The sequence below is a fragment of the Lithobates pipiens genome, unplaced genomic scaffold (genome assembly GCF_037356315.1).
Source record: "Lithobates pipiens isolate NorthernLeopardFrog02 unplaced genomic scaffold, aLitPip1_a1.2 Scaffold_18, whole genome shotgun sequence".
NCBI classification, from domain to species: domain Eukaryota; kingdom Metazoa; phylum Chordata; class Amphibia; order Anura; family Ranidae; genus Lithobates; species Lithobates pipiens.
The window spans coordinates 311,800,308-311,821,178 of NW_027507758.1; the positions used below are offsets into that span (position 1 = coordinate 311,800,308).

Consider the following 20,871-nt stretch of genomic DNA (forward strand, 5'->3'; position numbering starts at 1 on the left):
TTGTACATTTATTCATACTTTCTGTCCACACATTTTCTACCACTGCTGATTCCCTATGCCATTTAGTTTTAGGATTGTGCTTACAGTGAATCTAAAGCCAAAACTTCTCTTTTGCTGCATTGTATAGGTTACAAAATGGTTAACGTGTTACTAAACCCAGGGCCCTGCATTCACTATACCTGGTCTCCCACAGTACACAGAACATGGAAATGCAATTATTTTAGTAAATATAAACTGCTAAATACCCTTTTTCGTAAGCAGTTAGAGCAGTCTTTTGACTTCAGTTTCCAGGCAAGCACTGGTTAAAGCTTGTAGAAGGGGTTTCTGACTGTCCTATGAGACTGCAAGTCCCCTGACCTTCTTTCTGGACAGTGCTGATCGGCCCTGTGCTGATCACATGCACCCTCCCAAAAAAAAAACACTTACCAATGCACAGGAAAACGGAGCATGTGCAACCTGAGTCCATAGACTCTGTTATCGGGAAATTATTAGGGGACAATGAAAGGAGGATCAGAGAAGTCAGGATCAAAGAGCCTGTTTTACACAATGCAGAGGATTAACCACTTAGGTTCCACAGTGTGCATAAAAAGCATGCTTTACTGCATATACAGACTGTTTTAACTGTTGTGGGTTTAGTAACACTTTAAGTCAGGTTATTTATTACAATTTATTTCATTTGCTTTTTTGCTTTTTCTGTCTTGGAGGGGAGATTTAACTTCACTTCGCTTCCAGAGATACAACAGGAAGTAAAAGGAAATCTCTGCAAAGCGAGGGGAAATCCCCTCTTAGCCTCCGTACACACGGTTGGAAATTCCGACAAAAAATGCCCGATCGGACCGTGTTGTCGGATAATCCAACCGTGTGTGGGCTCCATCTGACTTTTTCCGTCGGAATGTTCGACCAACAAAGTTTGAGAGCTGGATATAAAATTTTCCAACAACATGATCCGTTCGTACTTTGTCAGATCGTTTGTTGAGAATTACGATCAGACAAAGTGCCACGCATGCTCAGATCAAATTACGAGACCAAAGCTATTGGCTACTAGCCTGAACGTAGTCCTGTCGTAATGAACGAACATTATCACGTTACGAACGATCGGGTTTTTCCGACAACTTTGTCCGACCGTGTGTATGCAACACCAGTTTCAGATAAAATCCGTCGGAAAGAATCAGACAGATTTTGTTGTTGGAATTTCCGACCGTGTGTATGGGGGCTTAGACAGTTGTTACCACAAGTGCCCCATTGAAAGATTTTCCCTCACCCCGCTACTGTCAGACTGAAAAATGTTCAATTTTATTTTACTTTCTGTACATAAGACAATGGTCTCCAGCACACATGGAAAAGGCGATGCTCCCAAATTGAAAAACAGCAATAAAGCCTGACAGGGCTTACAATCCTCACATGTTTTGGCATTACATGCATTTTAAAGTGGATATATTTTTACAATTCCGGTAATTTCATTTTGGTTTTGCTATGGTTTATAACAAAGGTGGTGAAGCTTGTACAAATTCCTTTACTCTGAATAATTGTGATTTTTAAAATATAGCCATGAACGTATATGGTATCTAAGCATTTACAGTAATTTGCTAGATGATACTAACTGTGTACAGTACCTGCCCAGTGTAGGCGAAATCCAGGGCCTGTTTTAATCCAAGGCTGGTCACACCGTGCAAGTTAACTTCATCGGCTTCACTTTCCACCATGCACAGACTAAACATTGCCTGGATAAAGAAGGGACCCCAATAAATTATTTCATAAACAACACGACAAGAAATATGCAGCCAAATCATTTTCTCCAGGTAAGATTTGTCTAGGTTGGTTGCTTTTTGTGAACTCAAAAAGACCAAATTCTGTCTATTTTGCTGTTAATTTATAAAATGTGCACAGTGCGGGGGGTTTGTTTTTTTGCCTTAAAGGGGGTGTATAGTGCTCTTGCACAAATGTTCTCCTCATTATGTTCAATTATAGAAATGTAATGTTTCTTCATGCAAATAATAAATATTACATAGAAACATTTCAGATTTTATACTTTCAGCCAGCAAGCAGGGTATGCAAAGCAGCAAAGCCATTGAAGCAGGAGCTAATAAGTGTATGAGCAGTGTGGGATTTTCTTATTAAATAGCCCAGTATTCTCTGCAAAAGCTGTCTAATGGAAGCAGCTAGAATGTAAAATTTATTTGAAAAAAAAAAAAAAAATGTATAGAAATATTCAAAAACGTATATTAAACATGGTTGGAAATTGGCGAACTTTAGAAATTAAAATAAAACAGATCAAAAACTATCTTAAAAAAAAAAGGACCACCTAAGTACCACATAAGAAAATTTTAAACTACATTAAGAAAGAAATATTATTCTAACCTAGACTTTACAGGTACAAATGGAAACTCAAATAGTTTAAACGCATATACAATGTTTTATTTCCAAAATCTAATTCAAAAATATTATATGGAACAATATCAAACCCAAAATGCCATATTTACCATCACGTGTGTATGTATACAGTATTTAAAGTGTTACTAACCACTTCCCTACTGCTGTATTGTCATATGACGGGCGGGCGTCATATGACGTCCTGGGATTCCCTGCATTGTGGAGAACGCGCACTCGCTCAGGACCCAATGCGTGTGCCCGGCGGCCGCGATGTCCGCCGGACTCCTGCGATTGCCCGTTAACTGAGCAGGACCGTGGACACACATATCCACATCCTGTCGGGTAAGGAGACCCGATCCGTGTGTTCCCATTACAGAGGAACACAGATCAGTCTCCTCCCCTTGTGAGTCCCCTCCCCCCACAGTTAGAATCACTCCTAGGACACACAGTTAACCCTTTGATCACCCCCTGGTGTTAACGCCTTCTCTGCCAGTGGCATTTATAGAGTAATAAATGCTTTTTTTAGCACAGATCGCTGTATAAATGTCACTGGTGTCAAAAGTGTCCAATATGTCCGCCGCAATATTGCAGTCACAAAAAAAATTGTAGATCGCCGCCATTACTAGTAAAAAAATAATAATAACAAAAATGCCTTAATTCTATCCCCTATTTTGTAGACGCTATAACTTTTGCGCAATCCAATCAATATACACTTACTGCAATTTTTTTTTTACAAAAAATATGTAGAAGAATACATATTGGCCTAAACTGAGGAAAAAAAATGTTTTTTTTAAAAAATTGGGATATTTATTATAGCAAAAAGTAATAAATATTGTGGTTTTTTTTCAAAATTGTCGCTCTTTTTTTGTTTATAGCGCGAAAAATAAAAACTGGTGATCAAATACCACCAAAAGAAAGCTCTATTTGTGGGGGAAAAAATTATCAAAATTATTTTGGGTACAACGTCGCATGACCGCACAATTCTCATTCAAAGTGTGACAGCGCTGAAAGCTGAAAATTGGCATGGACAGCAAGGGGGTCAAAATGCCCTGTATGGAAGTAGTTAAAGACAGAATTTTTTTATATGAAAAATAACAAACATGTCATACTTGTGTAATTGTTTCGCACAGAGCAGCCCCAATCCTCCTCTAATCCGGTTCCACACCAGCACTCCTGGCCCCCTACTCCCTGCCAAGTGCCCCCAGAGCTTGCTGTGGGGGGCACCTAAGCAGGCTCGCTCCCCAGCCACTGCTCTGCATGTGCATTCAGACACAGAGCCGTGTCTTGTCCCCACCCCCTCTCTTCTCATTGGCTCACTAGCTGTGATTGACAGCAGTGGATGAGGAGGGAAAGTCCTGGAGAGCAACTGCTCCTGTGCACATCGCTAGATCAAGATGGGTCTCAGGTAAGTATTGGGGGGGCTCGGGGCTGATGCACACAGGTTTTTTTTACCTTCATGGTAAACCTTGATCCTTTACAACCACTTTAACTCTTCTGTGGCAACAGAACAGACACTTAATGCCAGTAATGGCTTACTATAAGTTTATAACACTTACATTTATAACACTTGTATTTTACATAACATCCTGATATGATATATAAGACAGGGAACAATGCCCTTAGTGGAGTGTCCATTATTTTTTCCAGCTTGGTCGAGAGGGAAAGAGGAAGGTTTACTATAAAGAGAGGTCAGAAAGTCTGCCAAGGCCGCTGAGACTTTGTTTGGATCAGAAGTGAGATATCTCCATTGGCGGAGCGAAGGCGGATAGGTTTGTGGGCACAAGCTGCTGCATTGAGTTTCCTGGAAAGCATAGTGCCGGGCTTATTTGCACAGGAATAAAATGTATGCGTTTTCCACCACAGGGCCTTCTCAGCTCCGTCGGAGGCAAATAAGTCTAGTTCAGCCACTGTGGTATCACAAGACCTCTTGTTTGCAGGGGTGGGATGGGATTTCCACATTGTGTTGGTGGAGGCCAGGAGATCAGTGAGCTCCCGAAACCGTTTTCTCTCATCATATTTGCCATTTTAGATTTTGCCCAAACTTTCACTTTAAAATATGCAAGCCCAATCACTAAAGTCTCATTAAGGCTTTAGTGTGTAAATGTAATTTTAAAAAATGATTTTCATTTTTAAATTCAGTTTTCTTTAAAGTGGTTGTAAAGCCTTAAGGTGTTTAACATTAATGCATTATATGCATCAAAGTAAAAAACCTTCTGTGCCAGAGCCCCACCCCTATACTTACCTGAGCCCATCTCGATCCCACCCTGTGCATTAGAGCAGCATGTCTCTCAGCTCTCTCCTTCTCACTGGGCAGATTAATAGCAGCAGGAGCCATCGATAGATGCAAACAAGGCAGCTTGGGTTCAAGCCTGCACTTGTGCCCCCATAGAAAGCTGCTTTCTTTTTTTTTTTTTTCCACAAAATTTTTAGTAGGATAAAGTAAACATACACAAAAATACAGGCAATAGATAAGGAATCGCATCCAAATGAACATGTCACATTACATCTTCAATGCTTAAATAAACAAAGAATAGTTCGGTAGCTGGTTACAGAGCTTAATACATTTCCAAACGTGGGAAAAGTCACAGCATTGTACTTAGTTGAAAGCTGCTTTCTATGGGGGCACTTACCGAAGAAGAGAAGCCAAGAGCACCGACGGGGGAGTCCAGGTAAAAAGGATCAGGTCTGCTCTGTGCAAAGCCATTGAACAGAGCAGGTAAGTATGACATTTTTATTATTTTTCTAATATTTAATTAAAAATAAAAACTTTAAAGAAGCTTTACAATCACTTTAAAATAATAACTAGTGATCCAGGCATTGTTCAGGCATTTCCTTGTATAGGGTGACAAAGCTCTGCCTTGTATCCCATGTGTGTTCCTGTGCTATCACTCTGTAATATGAGTTTCATATATAAATAATGACCCGCAATGTAAATCCAATGTCAATCATATCATTCAGTGATGAACATCCATTAGTAAGAACTATGAATGACCCTTAACAACCCAGTGCCACAGTAACCCACCACATGACAATCTTCTCCTGCCGCCTCTTCTGTCACAAATGACAAGTCCCTGCTGGCTGCTGTGAGTAAAAAAACAGCTGGGCAAACTGGGTAATGTCATTGACCAAATACGTTCCATGATCATATTTGGTTAAAGTGGTTGTAAACCCTTACAAACCACTTTGACCTACAGGTAAGCCTAGATTAAGGCTTACCTGTAGGTCTAAGAAATATCTCCCAAACCTACACGGTTTAGGAGATATTTGCCAAAAAACAGGCATCGCTGTCTACGGCACGCAGGGTGTCAACGGTGATATGCTGCGAGTGGCCGCTCCCGTTGCTCCCGATGCATAGTAGTCCATTATGCTTTACCTTTGCAGGGAATCAAAGAGGAAGTAAACTCATCAGGGTTTACTTCCTCTTTAATGATGTCATCCAGGATCCTCCGGTGTCTTGTCATATAACGTCCTCCAGCCGATAGTGTCCGCTGCGTACTGCGCATGCGCAGTACACATCAACACAGCTTCCGAAAATTGCCGAGGATGAACGGCGCCTGCGCCGAGAGTCCAGGTTCTATCCCCACTATCCAAGTGGACATAGAGTAGGAATAAAAAAGAGCCGAGCACAGCGAGGCCGAGCCCGAAGCATGGCGAGCGAAGCTCGCCCGCGAGGGGCCCTCTAATATTCACAACCCTATGTCCACTCGGATGGTGGGGCTACCACCTCCACTCACGGCGCAGGCGCCGTTCAGCTTCGGAGATTTTCCGAAGCTTCGTCTGCTCCGTACTGCGCATGCGCAGTACGGCCTGGACACTATTTGATGGTCCGGACACTATACGGCAGAACACCGGCCACTTTGTACACAAACAAAATTAAGCCAGTAGGGAACTGTCATTCAGCAGATGTTTTTTTGTTTTTACATTTTTAAATGTCACTTTTATAAGACTACATTGTACTGCTGCACAACTTTACTTGCAGGTTTAAGGCATCCCCCAAGCATGTTATTTAAAGCATGAGTGTATTTTTAATGTTTCCTCTTTAGCCAGAAGAAAAGACCTTCTCATAGGTGAATCATATTAAAAAAAGTTTTCATTGGTACCTATTTGCAGTGCTTAGCTACCCCTGGCCATTTAAAGGAAAAAAAAAAAAAAGCTTACAAATTTGCCTTGAAAAGGGCCTAGAAAAAATAAGATATAGCTCCTCTATACTTCAATAGGGTTCACTGCTATGTTTGGCATTTGAGGATCCCCCTCCAAACTGAACTCAGGCTACTTTTCTCATCACTAATCCTAATTCATGGTTTTCATCAAATGCATAGCATTGAGTGAGCAAAAGATCAGTTTACACCTCTTTGAGTTTCTTTTATATAAGTTAACAGTTACATGCAAATATCATGTAACTGTTAACTGTAATTTGCATACATTATAATGAGCTGTAAGATTGTTCTATTAGCACTTTGCTTCATATGAATTTATTAAAAATGTGCAACATTCACAAATCAGTGGAGGAATTACAGTAAGGGATATTGCCTAATATATATCAATTAACATTTATAATAGTAATTATCTTAAATTAACTCCCAGTCGCCTGCAAACCATAAATCAGGTTTAGAGTAGGAGTGCCAGCAACTTGATTTAATTAGGCTTTGATGCATTACTTAGTGCTCCCACCCTAACATATTTCAAGCTTTGGGACCCTGGACACAGAATTAGGCAGACTTACAGGAAAGGAAAAATACAGGCAGGAGCTCACCAGTGGGGTGATTCTCAAACATAGGCCAATGAATAGCCTGGAGGCAGGGAGTTGACATTGTTACCTATAGCGCTCAGTGGTTAAGTCAGCTCCTGGCTTTATACCACGGCTGAGCAAACCTGCAAATATGATATGCAGTTCTTGTTAAAATATGTATATTTCAATTTCACCTTTAACTGTCTGGTTCCCCATTAAGAAGAAGGGTACATTTAGGGATGTGGGTTAGGGAGGAGGTCATTGTTTTCTGCTATCTACATGGGGGTATTACAATTATATGCTGACCTAGGATAGACGCAACCTCTGAAAACCACTCCATAAATCCCAAATATTAGAATTACACATTTTTTGTTGGGACACAGATACTGATTCAATTCTGTGCTAATTTTAACTTTTAAAAACCAACTCCAGCTTTGAAACTACATAGAAAAATACCCTGCTTGTCTAAAAAAAAAAACAGCTCTTGCTTTAATATTGTTCTAGCACTGCCCTGGACAGACTCCTCACTTTGTTATTCAGCACTGCTCCTTTTATAGGTTGTATGATTGTCAGCGGGATTGAACCCACTTTTCTGTTGGTGCACCATCTGTCTACGCTGGACTCACTGGGGAAGGCTGCAAAGAAAGTGTCATGTCTATGTGTTGCTGTTCTTTTTCACTTATCAGAAGATCAGAAGATGCTGTCCAAGGACTTCGGCTATGGAACGCTCTACCAACCAACATATGCCTGGAAGGAAACCACCTGGCCTTTAGGAAAAAACTTAAGACCTTCCTCTTCTGGAGGATGGACAACCTAGCTCCTCACAGCGCCTTGAAGCGATTCGGTTCACGTTGTGCGCTATACAAATATTTCATTCATTCATTTAAGAGGCCCAACATGTCACGTGACACCGGAAAAAACTATGTATACAGATTAAAAAGAAAGATATGGGGCATGGGAGGGGATGTCTGGAGTTGGGGTTGGGCTTTATGTTTCCATGTACTGTATCTCCATCAGTGACCTTTGATGTATGACTTTCTTTTTGCCATTAAAGTTTATCCTTGTTTGGAATATGCTGCCATTATTTATTGATGCTTGTCTTGACAGATTTCACAGTTTTGTTGACCAATGCACTTGCTATTTAGGTGCCAAATATCTGACCTCTTTGAATTCCTACCAATTGCTCTATTTTGCTTTGCAAACTAACATATTAAAGTGACATCATTCCTATTCATGCTGTTTGCTTCATTTTCAGAATGAACTTAAGATTGGTCTGTGAAAAAGCAGGCCCACATGTATGATGTACATTCCTTGGGTTCCACGCTGCATCCCTTCTATAGACACTACAGCCTTATTCGCAAGCTTTGAAGCATAAGAGTAAAGTTGCACAGCAAAGAATCACAAAGCAAGAAGTTGAAGGTCTACTCAGAAGTTCAGCAAATTATGGTGAACCTTACCACAAGAACATAATAAACTCAGATGAATAGGAAACCCAAAGAGTTTTCTGACCTTAGCAAGGTTTCAGAGAACTACAAAGACAATCCGTAATCGTGATTTTACTTCCTTTAAGTGCTCTTTAAATAATGTATTCATATTTTTTTATTTTATTAAAAGACCTCAATATAAGGATAATCTCAATATTGTCTTCTTCAACATGCACTACCTAAAAAGCTATAATGACTTACCCGAAAGTAATCGCTACACGCAGCCAGCACAGCCTTGTGGGCATGAAACTTTTGTTCTTCGGCAACAAGAGTAACATCACAGAGAATGCCGTCATTCCTCTGTTGGTTTAATGCAGACAGGACAGAATCTTTATGTGACATAGAATGGCAATGCCTGTGACCCGTTAGCATTTCTTGAATACTGTAAAACATAAAATATGCTTATATGGGAACAAAGAACATACCGAATGCATTGGTATACATATAGAAACCTTTTTTATTATTATTTATTATCTTATCTAAATACACATTACTGTAGATATGAAGGTATCTATTCTTATGTGAACTACTGTGACTGCAGGGTAAGATTTTAAGGTTAAGGTTTAAGGTTTTTTTTTTTTTTGTTACTTTTTTATTCTTATTTATATTATTTATTTTTTTTAGCTTCTACTGGTTACCCATGGTTAAATTCCACAAAATAAATGTAAAGAAAGTGGCTCTGCAGAAAAACATAACTCTAAAAACAGTCCTTAGGCAAGGTACGTTGTGAAGGAGCCTTGGGCAGTATGACAAATGAAGTATGGACTTGAAACTTATATATACAGTATATAGGATACACATTGCCCAACACATGTGATTTTGACAGAATAAACTCAGTCTTGGTATGGGTAACTTAGAACACAATAGATCCCTATGAACTACTGCCAGTGTTTTAGCCAATAGACTTCTGTAACTCTGGAAAAGCGAATATTTCTGTGCATTCAGGGTGTCACATTGGTGCCTGTTCTTTAAAAAAATCTGATAGTATTAAACTGTGTACAGATCTGTAAATAAAAATCCTTCACTGCTTGAACTATTTTTAAATGTGCAACTACCGTATACTGCCTAAGGTGAACATTATATGGTATTGTTTTATGCTATTATACCAAACTAGTATACAAGAATCTCACTCATTGTCTCATATAAGCCTTATGAAATCAGAGGCACCTCTAATAATTTATCTGCTAATGACATTGTGCCCCATGCATCCTCACCTTTTGTATATAAAAATGGTAATGTATGCAAACTAGATTGGAGCCACGACATAAAGTCATAAATACATATCCATAGTGACCTTGCCTAAAAGGAACTGTGAAATCAGATCAGAGCATATAAATCATATTTAAAAAGTTACAGTGCATTAGCTTAGAAGTGGAAAATGTGTTTAAACCATGCATTAAAGGGATTCTGTCACAAACCAAAATCCCTGTGCGATAAGGCACTCAAAGAAGAAGCTATTTCTTATCTTGCTTCTTGCACACTATTGGTAAATTAGCTCAACTGATAATAGGTATTGGTGTAATAGTGGTAATGGTTAGTTTCAATTCAGGGATAGGGGTTATGTTAAATGAAAGAGTTATGTATATGTTTTAGTTTTAGAGTTGGTTAAGGGTTAGTTTTAGCAATTACATTAGAGTAAAGCTGGCCATACACCTATATATTATCTGCAGATTAGATGCAAAAAGTGCAACAGATTTCTGCATGTTCGCTAAACCGTGTGGATGGAGGAATCTCACACTTTTTCCATCTAACCATAGAAAATCTGCAGATAGTCTATAGGTGCATGGCCAGCTTTAGGGTTAATTTTTCAGATATGATGACATTTTTATTTTATTTTATTTTATTTAAGCATGATAATCCAGTGCTTGTGTAAATCCTGCTAAATATTCATAATTTTTATATAAATTTTTATAAATTTTTAATAAATTTAAATTAATTTTTTATTTATAACATGCCTCACTAAGTATATATATATATATATATATATATATATATATATATATATATATATATATATATACAGTGAAACCTTGGATTGGGAGCATAATTTGTTTGTAATCCAAAGCACTTGTATATCAAAGTGAGTTTCCCCATATGAAATAATGGAAGCTCAGATGATTCGTTCCAAAGCCATTTATTCACAGGTCTTTCAGTTTATAGTCCATATAAAAAGATTATAGCAATGTGACAGGTTGTGTAACCATAAAATGTCCATCCACCAATGGCCGCCTCCACAAGGGCATTAGAAGCAAAAATCCAGCAGGAGCTACAGAATAGAGAAGCGCCTCTAAGTGTAGCAATATGTTGCTAAATGTTGTACCTTCATTAAATGTAACCATATTGCTACACTTAGAGGCGCCTCTCTTCTCTTTTACACTCAGTTGTGACATGACACTACTTGTATATCAAGACATCGATTGTATATCAAGTCAAAATGTATTAAAAATTTTTACTTGTCTTGCAAAACGCTCTCAAAACCAAGTTACTCTTAAACCAAAGTTTTACACACACTAATACCTCAGATTGTGAGTAACGCGGTTATCGAGTGTTTCGTAATACGAGCTATTCGTTTTTTAAAATCCTGACTTGGTTTGCGAGTGTTATCTTGCAAAACAAGCAGGATTCAAGCCTCTGCGGTATGCAGTACCGCATTTGGTCAGAGGTGCGGGGGCGCCAGTGACACTTGGAGCCATTTGGAGACATTTGGAAACACTCCATTCCCGAATGTTTCCGAGCCTCTCCAAGTGTCTCCAAGTGCATCCGAGCAGTCTCTGGGTATTTCCAAGTGTCTCCAGTGCCCCCCCCACCTTTGGCCACATGCGGTACTGCACACAATAGAAGTCACTGTGGAATGAATTATCTGAGTTCCTATTGACTCCAGTGGGGAAAATCGCTTTTATATATGAGTGCTTTGAATTACAAGCATTCTTCTGGAACAAATTTGTAATCCAAGGTACCACTGTGTGTATATATATATATATATATATATATATATATATATATACATACATACAGGCAAATATAAATGCATACACACAGTTTAAAAAATATTAAAGGAACACTTTTTTTTTTCAATGAAACCCCTGAGATATTCATCTGGTCAGTTAAGTAGTAGAGGGGGTTGTTAATCAGTTTCAGCTGCTTTGTTGTTAATATAATTAACAACAGGTGCACCAGATGGGCAACAGTGAAACGACATCCAAAAAAGGAATGGTTTTACATGTGGAGGCCACTGACATTTTTTTTCCCTTCCCATCTTTTCTGACTGTTTTTCTCTAGTTTTGCATTTGGCTATGGTCAGGTCACTACTGGTAGCATGGCAGCACAGGCAGTCCAACTCCTCCAGGATGGCACACCAATATGTGCCATTGCCAGAAGATTTGCTGTGTCTCCGAGCACAATCTCAAGAGCATGGAGGAGATTCCAGGAGACAGGCAGTTACTCTAGGAGAGCTGGACAGAGCCGTAGAAGGTCCTTTACCCATCAGCAGGACGGATATCTGCTCCTTTGTGCAAGGAGGAACATGATGAGCACTGCCAGAGCCCTACAAAATAACTTCCAGCAGGTCACTGGTGTGAATGTCTCTGACCAAACAATCAGAAACAGACTTCCGGGCAGTGAGCACAGGGCCCAACATCCTCTAGTGGGCCCTGTGGTTACTCCCCGACACCGTGGAGCTCGATTGGCATTTTCCATTGAAGACCAGAATTGGCAGGTCTGCCACTGGAGCCTTGTGATTTTCACAGATGAAATCAGGTTCACCCTGAGCACATGTGACAGATGTCTGGAGAAGCCATGGAGAATGTTATGCTGCCTATAACATCGTTCAGCATTACCGGTTTGGTGGTGGGTCAGTGATGGTCTGCGGAGGTATATCCATGGAGGGATGCACAGACCCCTACAGGCTAGACAATGGCACCCTGACTTTTAGATATCAGGATGAAATCCTTGGACTCATTGTCAGGCCCTAAGCTGGTGCAGTGGGTCTTGGCGTACGACAATGCTCGGCCTCATGTGGCGGGAGTATGCAGCCAGTTCCTGGAGGATGAAGGAATGGCCCCCATGCTTGCCTGACCTAAATCCAATAGGACACCTCTGGAACATTATGTTTCAGTCCATCCGATGCCGACAAGTTGCACCTCAGTCTTTTCAGGAGCTCAGTGATGCCTGCTGCAATATTTTTACTTTTATTTTTGGGGGGTCTTTGAATTCAGCCCTCTGTAGGTGGATAATTTTAATTTCCATAAAATTTCGTTCCTAACACATTACCCAGTCCATATCAGTATAGATATCCAGCATTAAATTTTTCCCATTGAGATCTGATGTGTTTCCAAAGTGTTCTTTTCATTGTTTTATAGCAATATTATATATAATATATATATATACACATACACACACATACATACACACATACAGTATCTCACAAAAGTGAGTACACCCCTCACATTTTTGTAAATATTTTATTATATCTTTTCATCTTTACATGTGACAATACTGAAAAAATGACACTTTGCTACAATGTAAAGTAGTGAGTGTACAGCTTGTATAACAGTGTAAATTTGCTTTCCCCTCAAAATAACTCAACATACAGCCATTAATGTCTAGACCACCGGCAACAAAAGTGAATACACCCCTAAGTGAAAATGTCCAAATTGGGCCCAAAGTGTTAATATTTTGTGTGGTCACCATTATTTTCCAGCACTTCCTTAACCGTCTTGGGCATGGAGTTCACCAGAACTCCACAGATTGTCACTGGAGTCCTCTTCCACTCCTCCATGATGACATCACAGAGCTGGTGGATGTTAGAGACCTTGTGCTCCTCCACCTTCTGTTTGAGGATGCCCCACAGATGCTCAATAGGATTTAGGTCTGGAGACATGCTTGGCCAGCCCATCACCTTTACCCTCAGCTTCTTTAGCAAGGCACTAGTCGTCTTAGAGGTGTGATTGGGGTCATTGTGATGTTGGAATACTGCCCTGTGGCCCAGTCTCCGAAGGGAGGGGATCATGCTTTGCTTTAGTATGTCACAGTACATGTTGGCATTTATGGTTCCCTCAATGAACTGTAGCTCCCCAGTGCAGGTAGCACTCATGCAGCCCCAGACCATGACACTCCCCCCACCATGCTTGACTGTAGGCAGGACACACTTTTCTTTGTACTCCTGACCTGGTTGCCGCCACACACGCTTGACACCATCTGAACCAAATAAGTTTATCTTGGTCTCATCAGACCACAGGACATGGTTACAGTAATCCATGTCCTTAGTCTGCTTGTCTTCGGCTAACTGTTTGTGGGCTTTCTTGTGCATCATCTTTAGAAGAGGCCTCCTTCTGGGGCGACAGCCATGCAGACCGATTTGATGCAGTGTGCGGCGTATGGTCTGAGTACAGACTGGCTGGCCCCCACCCCTTCAACCTCTGCAGCAGTGCTGACAGCACTCATACATCTATTTCTCAAAGACAACCTCAGGATATAATACTGAGCACGTGCACTCAACTTCTTTGATCCACCATGGCAAGGCCTGTTCTGAGTGGAACCTGTCCTGTTAAACCGCTGTATGGTCTTGGCCAACATGCTGCAGCTCAGTTTCAGGATCTTGCCATTCTTCTTATAGCCTAGGCCATCTTTTTGTAGAGCAACAATTCCTTTTTTCAGATCCTCAGAAAGTTCTTTGCCATGAGGTGCCATGTTGAACTTCTAGTGAACAGTATGAGAGAGTGAGAGCGATAACACCAAATTTAAGACACCTGAGACCTTGTAACACTAATGAGCCACATGAAAAATGGCTAATTAGGCCCAACTTGGACACTTTCACCTACGGGTGTACTCACTTTTGTTGCCAGCGCTTTAGACATTAATGTGTTGAGTTATTTTGAGGGGACAGCAAATTTACACTGTTATTCAAGCTGTACACTCACTACTTTACATTGTAGCAACGTGTCCTTTCTTCAGTGTTATATATCATCACATGCCTGACGAATGGGTCCTGCGTGGCTCCGAAACGTTGCAATATCCTTGTGTTGTGATCATGCAATAAATCACCCATTTGGACGCTATCTATGTCATTCCATGATGTGCTGGCAAATATCTTCACTTTCTTCAGTGTTGTCACATGAAAAGATATAAATATAATATTTACAAAAATGTGAGGGGTGTACTCACTTTTGTGAGATACTGTATATTCTAATAAAAAACTTGTACTAAAGAAATAAAATTAGGTTTGCATAGCCTAGAACCAGTGCTGATTCTGTAAGTCTCTCCGCTGGCCAATGGTTACCTGGGTGGCACTTGTTACAACCTTTCCCATTGTGTCTCAGCAAGTTTCTCTGCTAACTTGAATAGCATTTAATGTATTATTTATAGCTCTCTGCCAGGTCTAAAAATGTTTGGAGCTCTCAAACAGTGAGGTTAATTTACTAAAACTGGAAAGTGCAAAATCTGGTGAAGCTCTTCATGGAAATCAATCAGCTTCCAGGTTTTAAATAATAATTGTTATTTACAGTGGTCTGAGTCAACAAAAGCTGAAAACAAAATTAACATGACTAAACAAAAGTTTGGGAAAATAACACATGCCTTATAACATTGTGAATTAAGCTTACTGATGAGTCTAACTTAGAAAATGGCTAAAATAAAAATACATTCATAAAAATCAATTCTATTGACTGCAATAGTGATACAGAATGTTTCTATTTCAGCAATTGGGCCTAATGATTTAAAGACATTATATTCTTATTCATTTATACATTTAAATACATTGCACTGAAAGAGAGCTTCAGTCACAATAAAAATGATCTGTGAATTTTCATACAACAAGGTCATGTTTTTTTTTTACAATGGAGCCTTAAGCCCCATACACACTATCAGTTTTTCCGCTGAGTTTTTCCTTCAGATTTACCAAAACCATATAATATGAGGTCAAACCTTAGGAATTTCAATGTGTATGCAATCAGACAGGCCCTTGCACTACATGGTTTTGGTAAATCTGAAGGAAAAAGTCAGCAGAAAATCTGATAGTGTGTATGGGGCTTAAGAAGTTTTTTTTTTGTGAAGTTTAAAACTCAGGGATCTGCTTTGCTTTAGATCACACAGTGTACAGGTAAACCATATTCACTTTTACGTTTCTAAATCACTGACAGTGTAAAAGTAGGCACTTGACAATACCTGTATATATGCTCATATACTGTAATTTCTAGAGCACCCCAATAACCCCTAAGTCCAGTGTGTTCTAATACACAAATAGCAACTTCATTGAAAAAAATAAAGTATAAGCTACTCCATTCACTATCCTATTAAATTAGATAGAATAATTCACTAGGATCTAAAAACATGCATTAGGTCTCACATGTTGTCTTCGGTGTTTTTTATAAATAATGAAACATTTCAAATATAGTGCATGTGATGCATAAAGTTTCCAGAGCTGTCAATGGGGCAATTGTGGCTAATTTAGCAATGATGCTATTTGCTACAATAGCATTCTAAAAAGTTTGTTCTCTAGTGCCTAACCAAGCAAAATAGACAAAGCTTTCAATTCACATCTGCCTGACTAACCTGAAAGAGGTTTCAATTAAGTTCAGTCTAAATGAGAATGACAAGCTTTAAGAGTTTGGAGAGAAGTGCAAGGCACATTTACCTGAGGCATATCTCAGAAGGCATCGTCCAAGTCGACTCTTCTGAATCTTTACACTTATGATTTAGAGGAAGAGCAAGCAAGCATCAGACCTGCAAAATAAATATCAGTGTAAAATGATTTATTTATATATTATATTATATATATATATATATATATATATATATATATATATATATATATATATATTTATTTATTACACAAGGGAAATGAATGTAAAATAAATTCCTATCTTGTTATTTCAACCACAATTCCAAAAAAGTTGGAACTCTGTGTAAAATCTACATGAAAAAAGAGTGCAATGATTTGCAAATCTCAAAAACCCATACAGGCATACCCCACTTTTAAGTACACAATGGGGGTTTATTTACTAAAGCTGGAAAGTGCAAAATCAGGCTCACTTCTACATAGAAACCAATGAGCTTCTAACCCCAGCTTGTTCAATTAATATTTGGTAATAAAACCTGGAAGCTCATTGGTTTCTATGTAGAAGCGAGCCTGATTTTGCACTTTCCAGCTTTAGTAAATAAACCCCATTGTGTAAAAGTGGGGTATGCCTGTATTTTATTTCCAATAGAAAACCTAGCAAGTGTTTAAAATAAGAAAATTTACAATTTTAAGAAAAAAAAAAGGTACTTTTGAAATTGATGTCAGCAACACGTCTCAAAAGAATTTGGGCTGGGAAATGTTTACCACAGTGTAGTATCCCCTCTTCTAACAACACTCTTTAAATGTCTGGCAACTGAGGAGGAGAGCAGTTGCTGGAGTTTTGAGAGAGGAATGTTGTTCCATTCTTGCCTGATATAGGATTCTACCTGCTCATCAGTCCTGGGTCTTCTTTATCCTATTTTTCGATTCAAGATGTGACAAATATTTTCAAAGTCTGGACTGCAGGCAGGCCATTTAAGCACCCGGACTCTTCTACTACGAAGCAATGCTGTTGTCAGCATGCACTGTGGGACCTTATGTAGACTGGTGTGTGCCTTTTTCAAATCATGTCCAATCAGCTGAGTTTACCACAGGTGGACTCCAATCAAGTTGTAGAAATATCTCAAGGATGATCTGTGGAAGCAGGATGCACCTGAGCACAATTTTGAGTGGCATGGCAAAGGCTTTGAATACTTATTTACATGTGATTTGTTCATTATTAATGCAACGATAGGCACAGATGAGGCTTCAATGATGGGCACAGGTGAGGGTGCAATAATGGGCACAGGTGAGGGTGCAATAATGGGCACAGGTGAGGGTGCAATGTTGGGCACAGGTCACACTGCAATGTTGGGCACAGGTCACGCTGCAATGATGGACACAGGTGAGGCTGCATTGGTGGTCACTGGGCACGCTGCAATGATGGTACAGGTGAAGCTGCCTTGGTGAGCACACGTGAGGCTGCATTGATGAGCACAGGTAAGGCTGCATTGATGGGCACAGGTGAGGCTGCATTGATGGGCACAGGTGAGGCTGCATTGATGGGCACTGGTGAGGCTGCATTGATGGGCAGAGGTGAGGCTGCATTGTTGGGCAGAGGTGAGGCTGCATTGATGGGCACAGGTGAGGCTGCATTGCTGGGCAGAGGTGAGGCTGCATTGATGGGCAGAGGTGAGGCTGCATTGATGGGCACAGGTGAGGCTGCACTGATGGGCACTGATAAATTGTTGTTAATATTTATTTTTGTAACTTAATTCTGCATAAACTTTAAAGTGTAATTTCATGAGATGATTTATGAGGGCGTATTTAGGGTGGAATTAGGGGAGGGGTTGGGTGGGGCAACTGGTGGTGAGTAAGCCTTAAGGCCTGGCTAGCAGCTCAGGACTTGAAATTTTGAGCCCTGGACTATAATATATTCAAGTCTTTGCAATTTTACATTGGGGAACATTATTCAGAAATTTTCTGTAAATTTTTAGATGCATCTTGTCACAAATTGATTAACCTCTACCCATCTTTACTTCTGAGACACTCTGACTCTCCATTATGCTCTTTTTATACCCAGTCATGGTACTGACCTGTTATCAATTAACCTAATTAGTTTCAACATGTTCTTCCAGATCTTCCTTGTCAGTACCACTTACTTTGCCACCTTTTTGTTGCATTGTTTTAATTGTTTTGAGGTATGTTGCTGCCATCAGTTTAAAAATGACCTTAATATGTCCTCAATTTTTGTCTTCAAAGTTGACATGTTTTCAATTTTTATTATGCATACAATATGAGTTTATGAAATTGAATCATTGAATTCTGTTTTTATGTAGATTTTACGCAGCGTGCCAATGTTATTGGAATTGGGGTATAACTTTGTTAAATAGTGATCAACCTGTAAAACTATAATTAATACATGGATATCATGTGATGTCATCATTCACATGTTCTCTTCAGAATCCCAGTGTATATACAGTTTATGACAAATGATATAGCCACAGCTTGCAAGAAACCTGGTATTAAATTAGGGGACCTGCTCATTTCATATAGCTATACAAAGTACAGTGGTCAAGTGATTTGAAGAGTTGTCGAATCACTAAGATGCTGTATTCAATTTCCACAAGATGCACTGGAATTGATTTACTAAAGGCAAATAGACTTTTCACTTTGCAGGGGAGGTTGCACTTTGCATGGGATTTGAGGACTTCCATCATTCAATCATGTGAAAGCAAAACTGCTCTTTTTTCATTTCCTTGCAACACGTTCGGGTATTCTTTACAAAGTGAAATTTCACCAAATGCACTAAGCTCTAAGGAAATTCCCTGGCAAAGCACGATTTCCCTTGCAAAATGAACAGCCTATTTGTGTTTAGTAAATTAACCTCATACTCTACATGAGCTTTGTGTGTTGCCTCAGCGTTTATGTAGATTTACAGATGATCTAGTTTCCCCACTACTAAAAACATACTAGTGGCCGTTTAATAGGCTTCTACTTTAACTAGCCATAGTTTGTGTTCGTGTGAGAACCTATTGTTGCTATATAAAATTCATACAATAAATACTATAAGTGTAAGCATTAGAAACAACATGAATAAAAACACAATTCAAATTGATATTCCAGAGGTGACAGGGCAATGTAAGGTGCTGTCTATAATTACAAGACATTTATAAAAAAAAAAAATATATATATATATATATATATATATATATATATATATATATATATATATATATATATATATATATATAAAACACACATATAATTTACAACATTTATGAGTCACTTCAATATCAGGTGCTTGGCAAAAAGTGCATTTTAAATCCACATGAAAATATTTTAGACAACTCTTGAATGCTGATTACAGGGGTGTAACAATGAACCCTGGGAATTAAATTGTTCAGCTTCTCCCTCTGATCTTCCAAACTACATTAGAGGCATGAAAAGGGCCTACTGTGGCATTTGATTTTTTAATCTATTGTTAGCATTGCATTTTAGAACATTAATATATTTATTTAATTGAGTCCTAAGTTATATTCCACGGACTCCTGATACCACTTCACGGGAAAACTAAGATTGCGGTAGAAACTGGCAACAAAAAATGTGGGCTACAAAATATTTCAAGCTGACTTATAAGTATCTTAACATGGTTTGCACAAATACATTCCTTAATTCCTGTACATTCCTTAAAAATCAGCCTTTGAGCTTCAGGAAAGTGATTGTGCCAATGCTGAGAGAAGCAGTTAGTTAGGGGATAGTGATTGGCAAATCTCAAATCTGCCCAAGTTTGATTAACCAAAGGTTCAGCAAATCTTGTTTAAAATTTCAATTAATTTAGACTTGCCTTGAAGTCCTCAGTCTGTACGAAAATTCAAGAATTAAATTATAAAGTACTGACGAGATGGTACCTCACCCCCACCTCCTGCACCAATATTACCCTGACACCACTGGCTGTTGCTGGAGATGTCAGGGAGATAGGGGTACGTTACTTCGTATATTTTGGTTATGTCCAAAACGGAATCACTTCTGGACAAAAGTCCGGGAAGTGACCCAAAAGTTTACAGAACATAAAATTCCTGGGGATCCGGCATTTTTTTTTATTGCATGTTTCGAACATCCCCGCCAAATATTATCAAGAGTCAATTTTAAGGCACCTTCTCAATGTCCTGCATTCCACTTTATTTGAAAAAACAAACACCGCCAACGGTGGCTGATTGGCTGAGTAAGGTGATAGAGATTAATAGAATGGAGGACTTATTAGCGGATAAGCAACACCAACGGGATAAATACTCCACGATTTGGAGTGCCTGGAAACAGTTCATCCTGTCTGTGGAGGGGGTGGCCCTCCTGGGACAAGCATGGATATCGCCCCCTATATGCACTTGCTATCCAGAACCAAAGATACCTAGTTTTCCCTTCTTATTTTATACCCTTTCAGACTCTTTTTTTTTCGTTTGTTTTTGTGCTTGTTGGTTTGTCTTAGTTGTTCGTTTGTTAATGTGTTTATCTGTTTGACTGTTTGTGCGTTTGTATTAATTGATTGGAAATAGGAAAAAGGGAACGAGTGAGGTCAGGTTTGCTAGTTGAACTTTTTTTATATACCTGACTTCCTTTTGTGACCCCAATGATCTGGGCCACCGTATACTAGAGGAATGAGGTTATATTTCATTTGTAATATGTATGTTATAAATTTTTTTCTTTCTTCCTTGTAGTGACCTGATTTTGCCCACTACTGGGTGTTAATAAAAATT

The 20,871-nt window shown here is 39.2% G+C and overlaps 1 protein-coding gene across 5 annotated transcripts in view; it reads right to left on the bottom strand.

Moving 5' to 3' along the window:
- KLHL32 (kelch like family member 32) overlaps positions 1-20,871 on the bottom strand; it is a 291,710-nt gene that overhangs the window by 212,709 nt on the left and 58,130 nt on the right. For 4 of the 5 annotated variants that reach the window (XM_077487215.1, XM_077487212.1, XM_077487216.1 and 1 more), the window contains exons 2-4: positions 16,214-16,302; positions 8,785-8,965; positions 1,614-1,721 (exon numbers count right to left, since the gene is read on the bottom strand). In XM_077487215.1, coding sequence (XP_077343341.1) covers positions 1,614-1,721; positions 8,785-8,965; positions 16,214-16,236 — 312 coding nt within the window. In that variant the 5' untranslated portion in view covers positions 16,237-16,302. The remainder of the gene's footprint in view (positions 1-1,613; positions 1,722-8,784; positions 8,966-16,213; positions 16,303-20,871) is intronic. The other variant, XM_077487214.1, reaches the window with a different exon arrangement.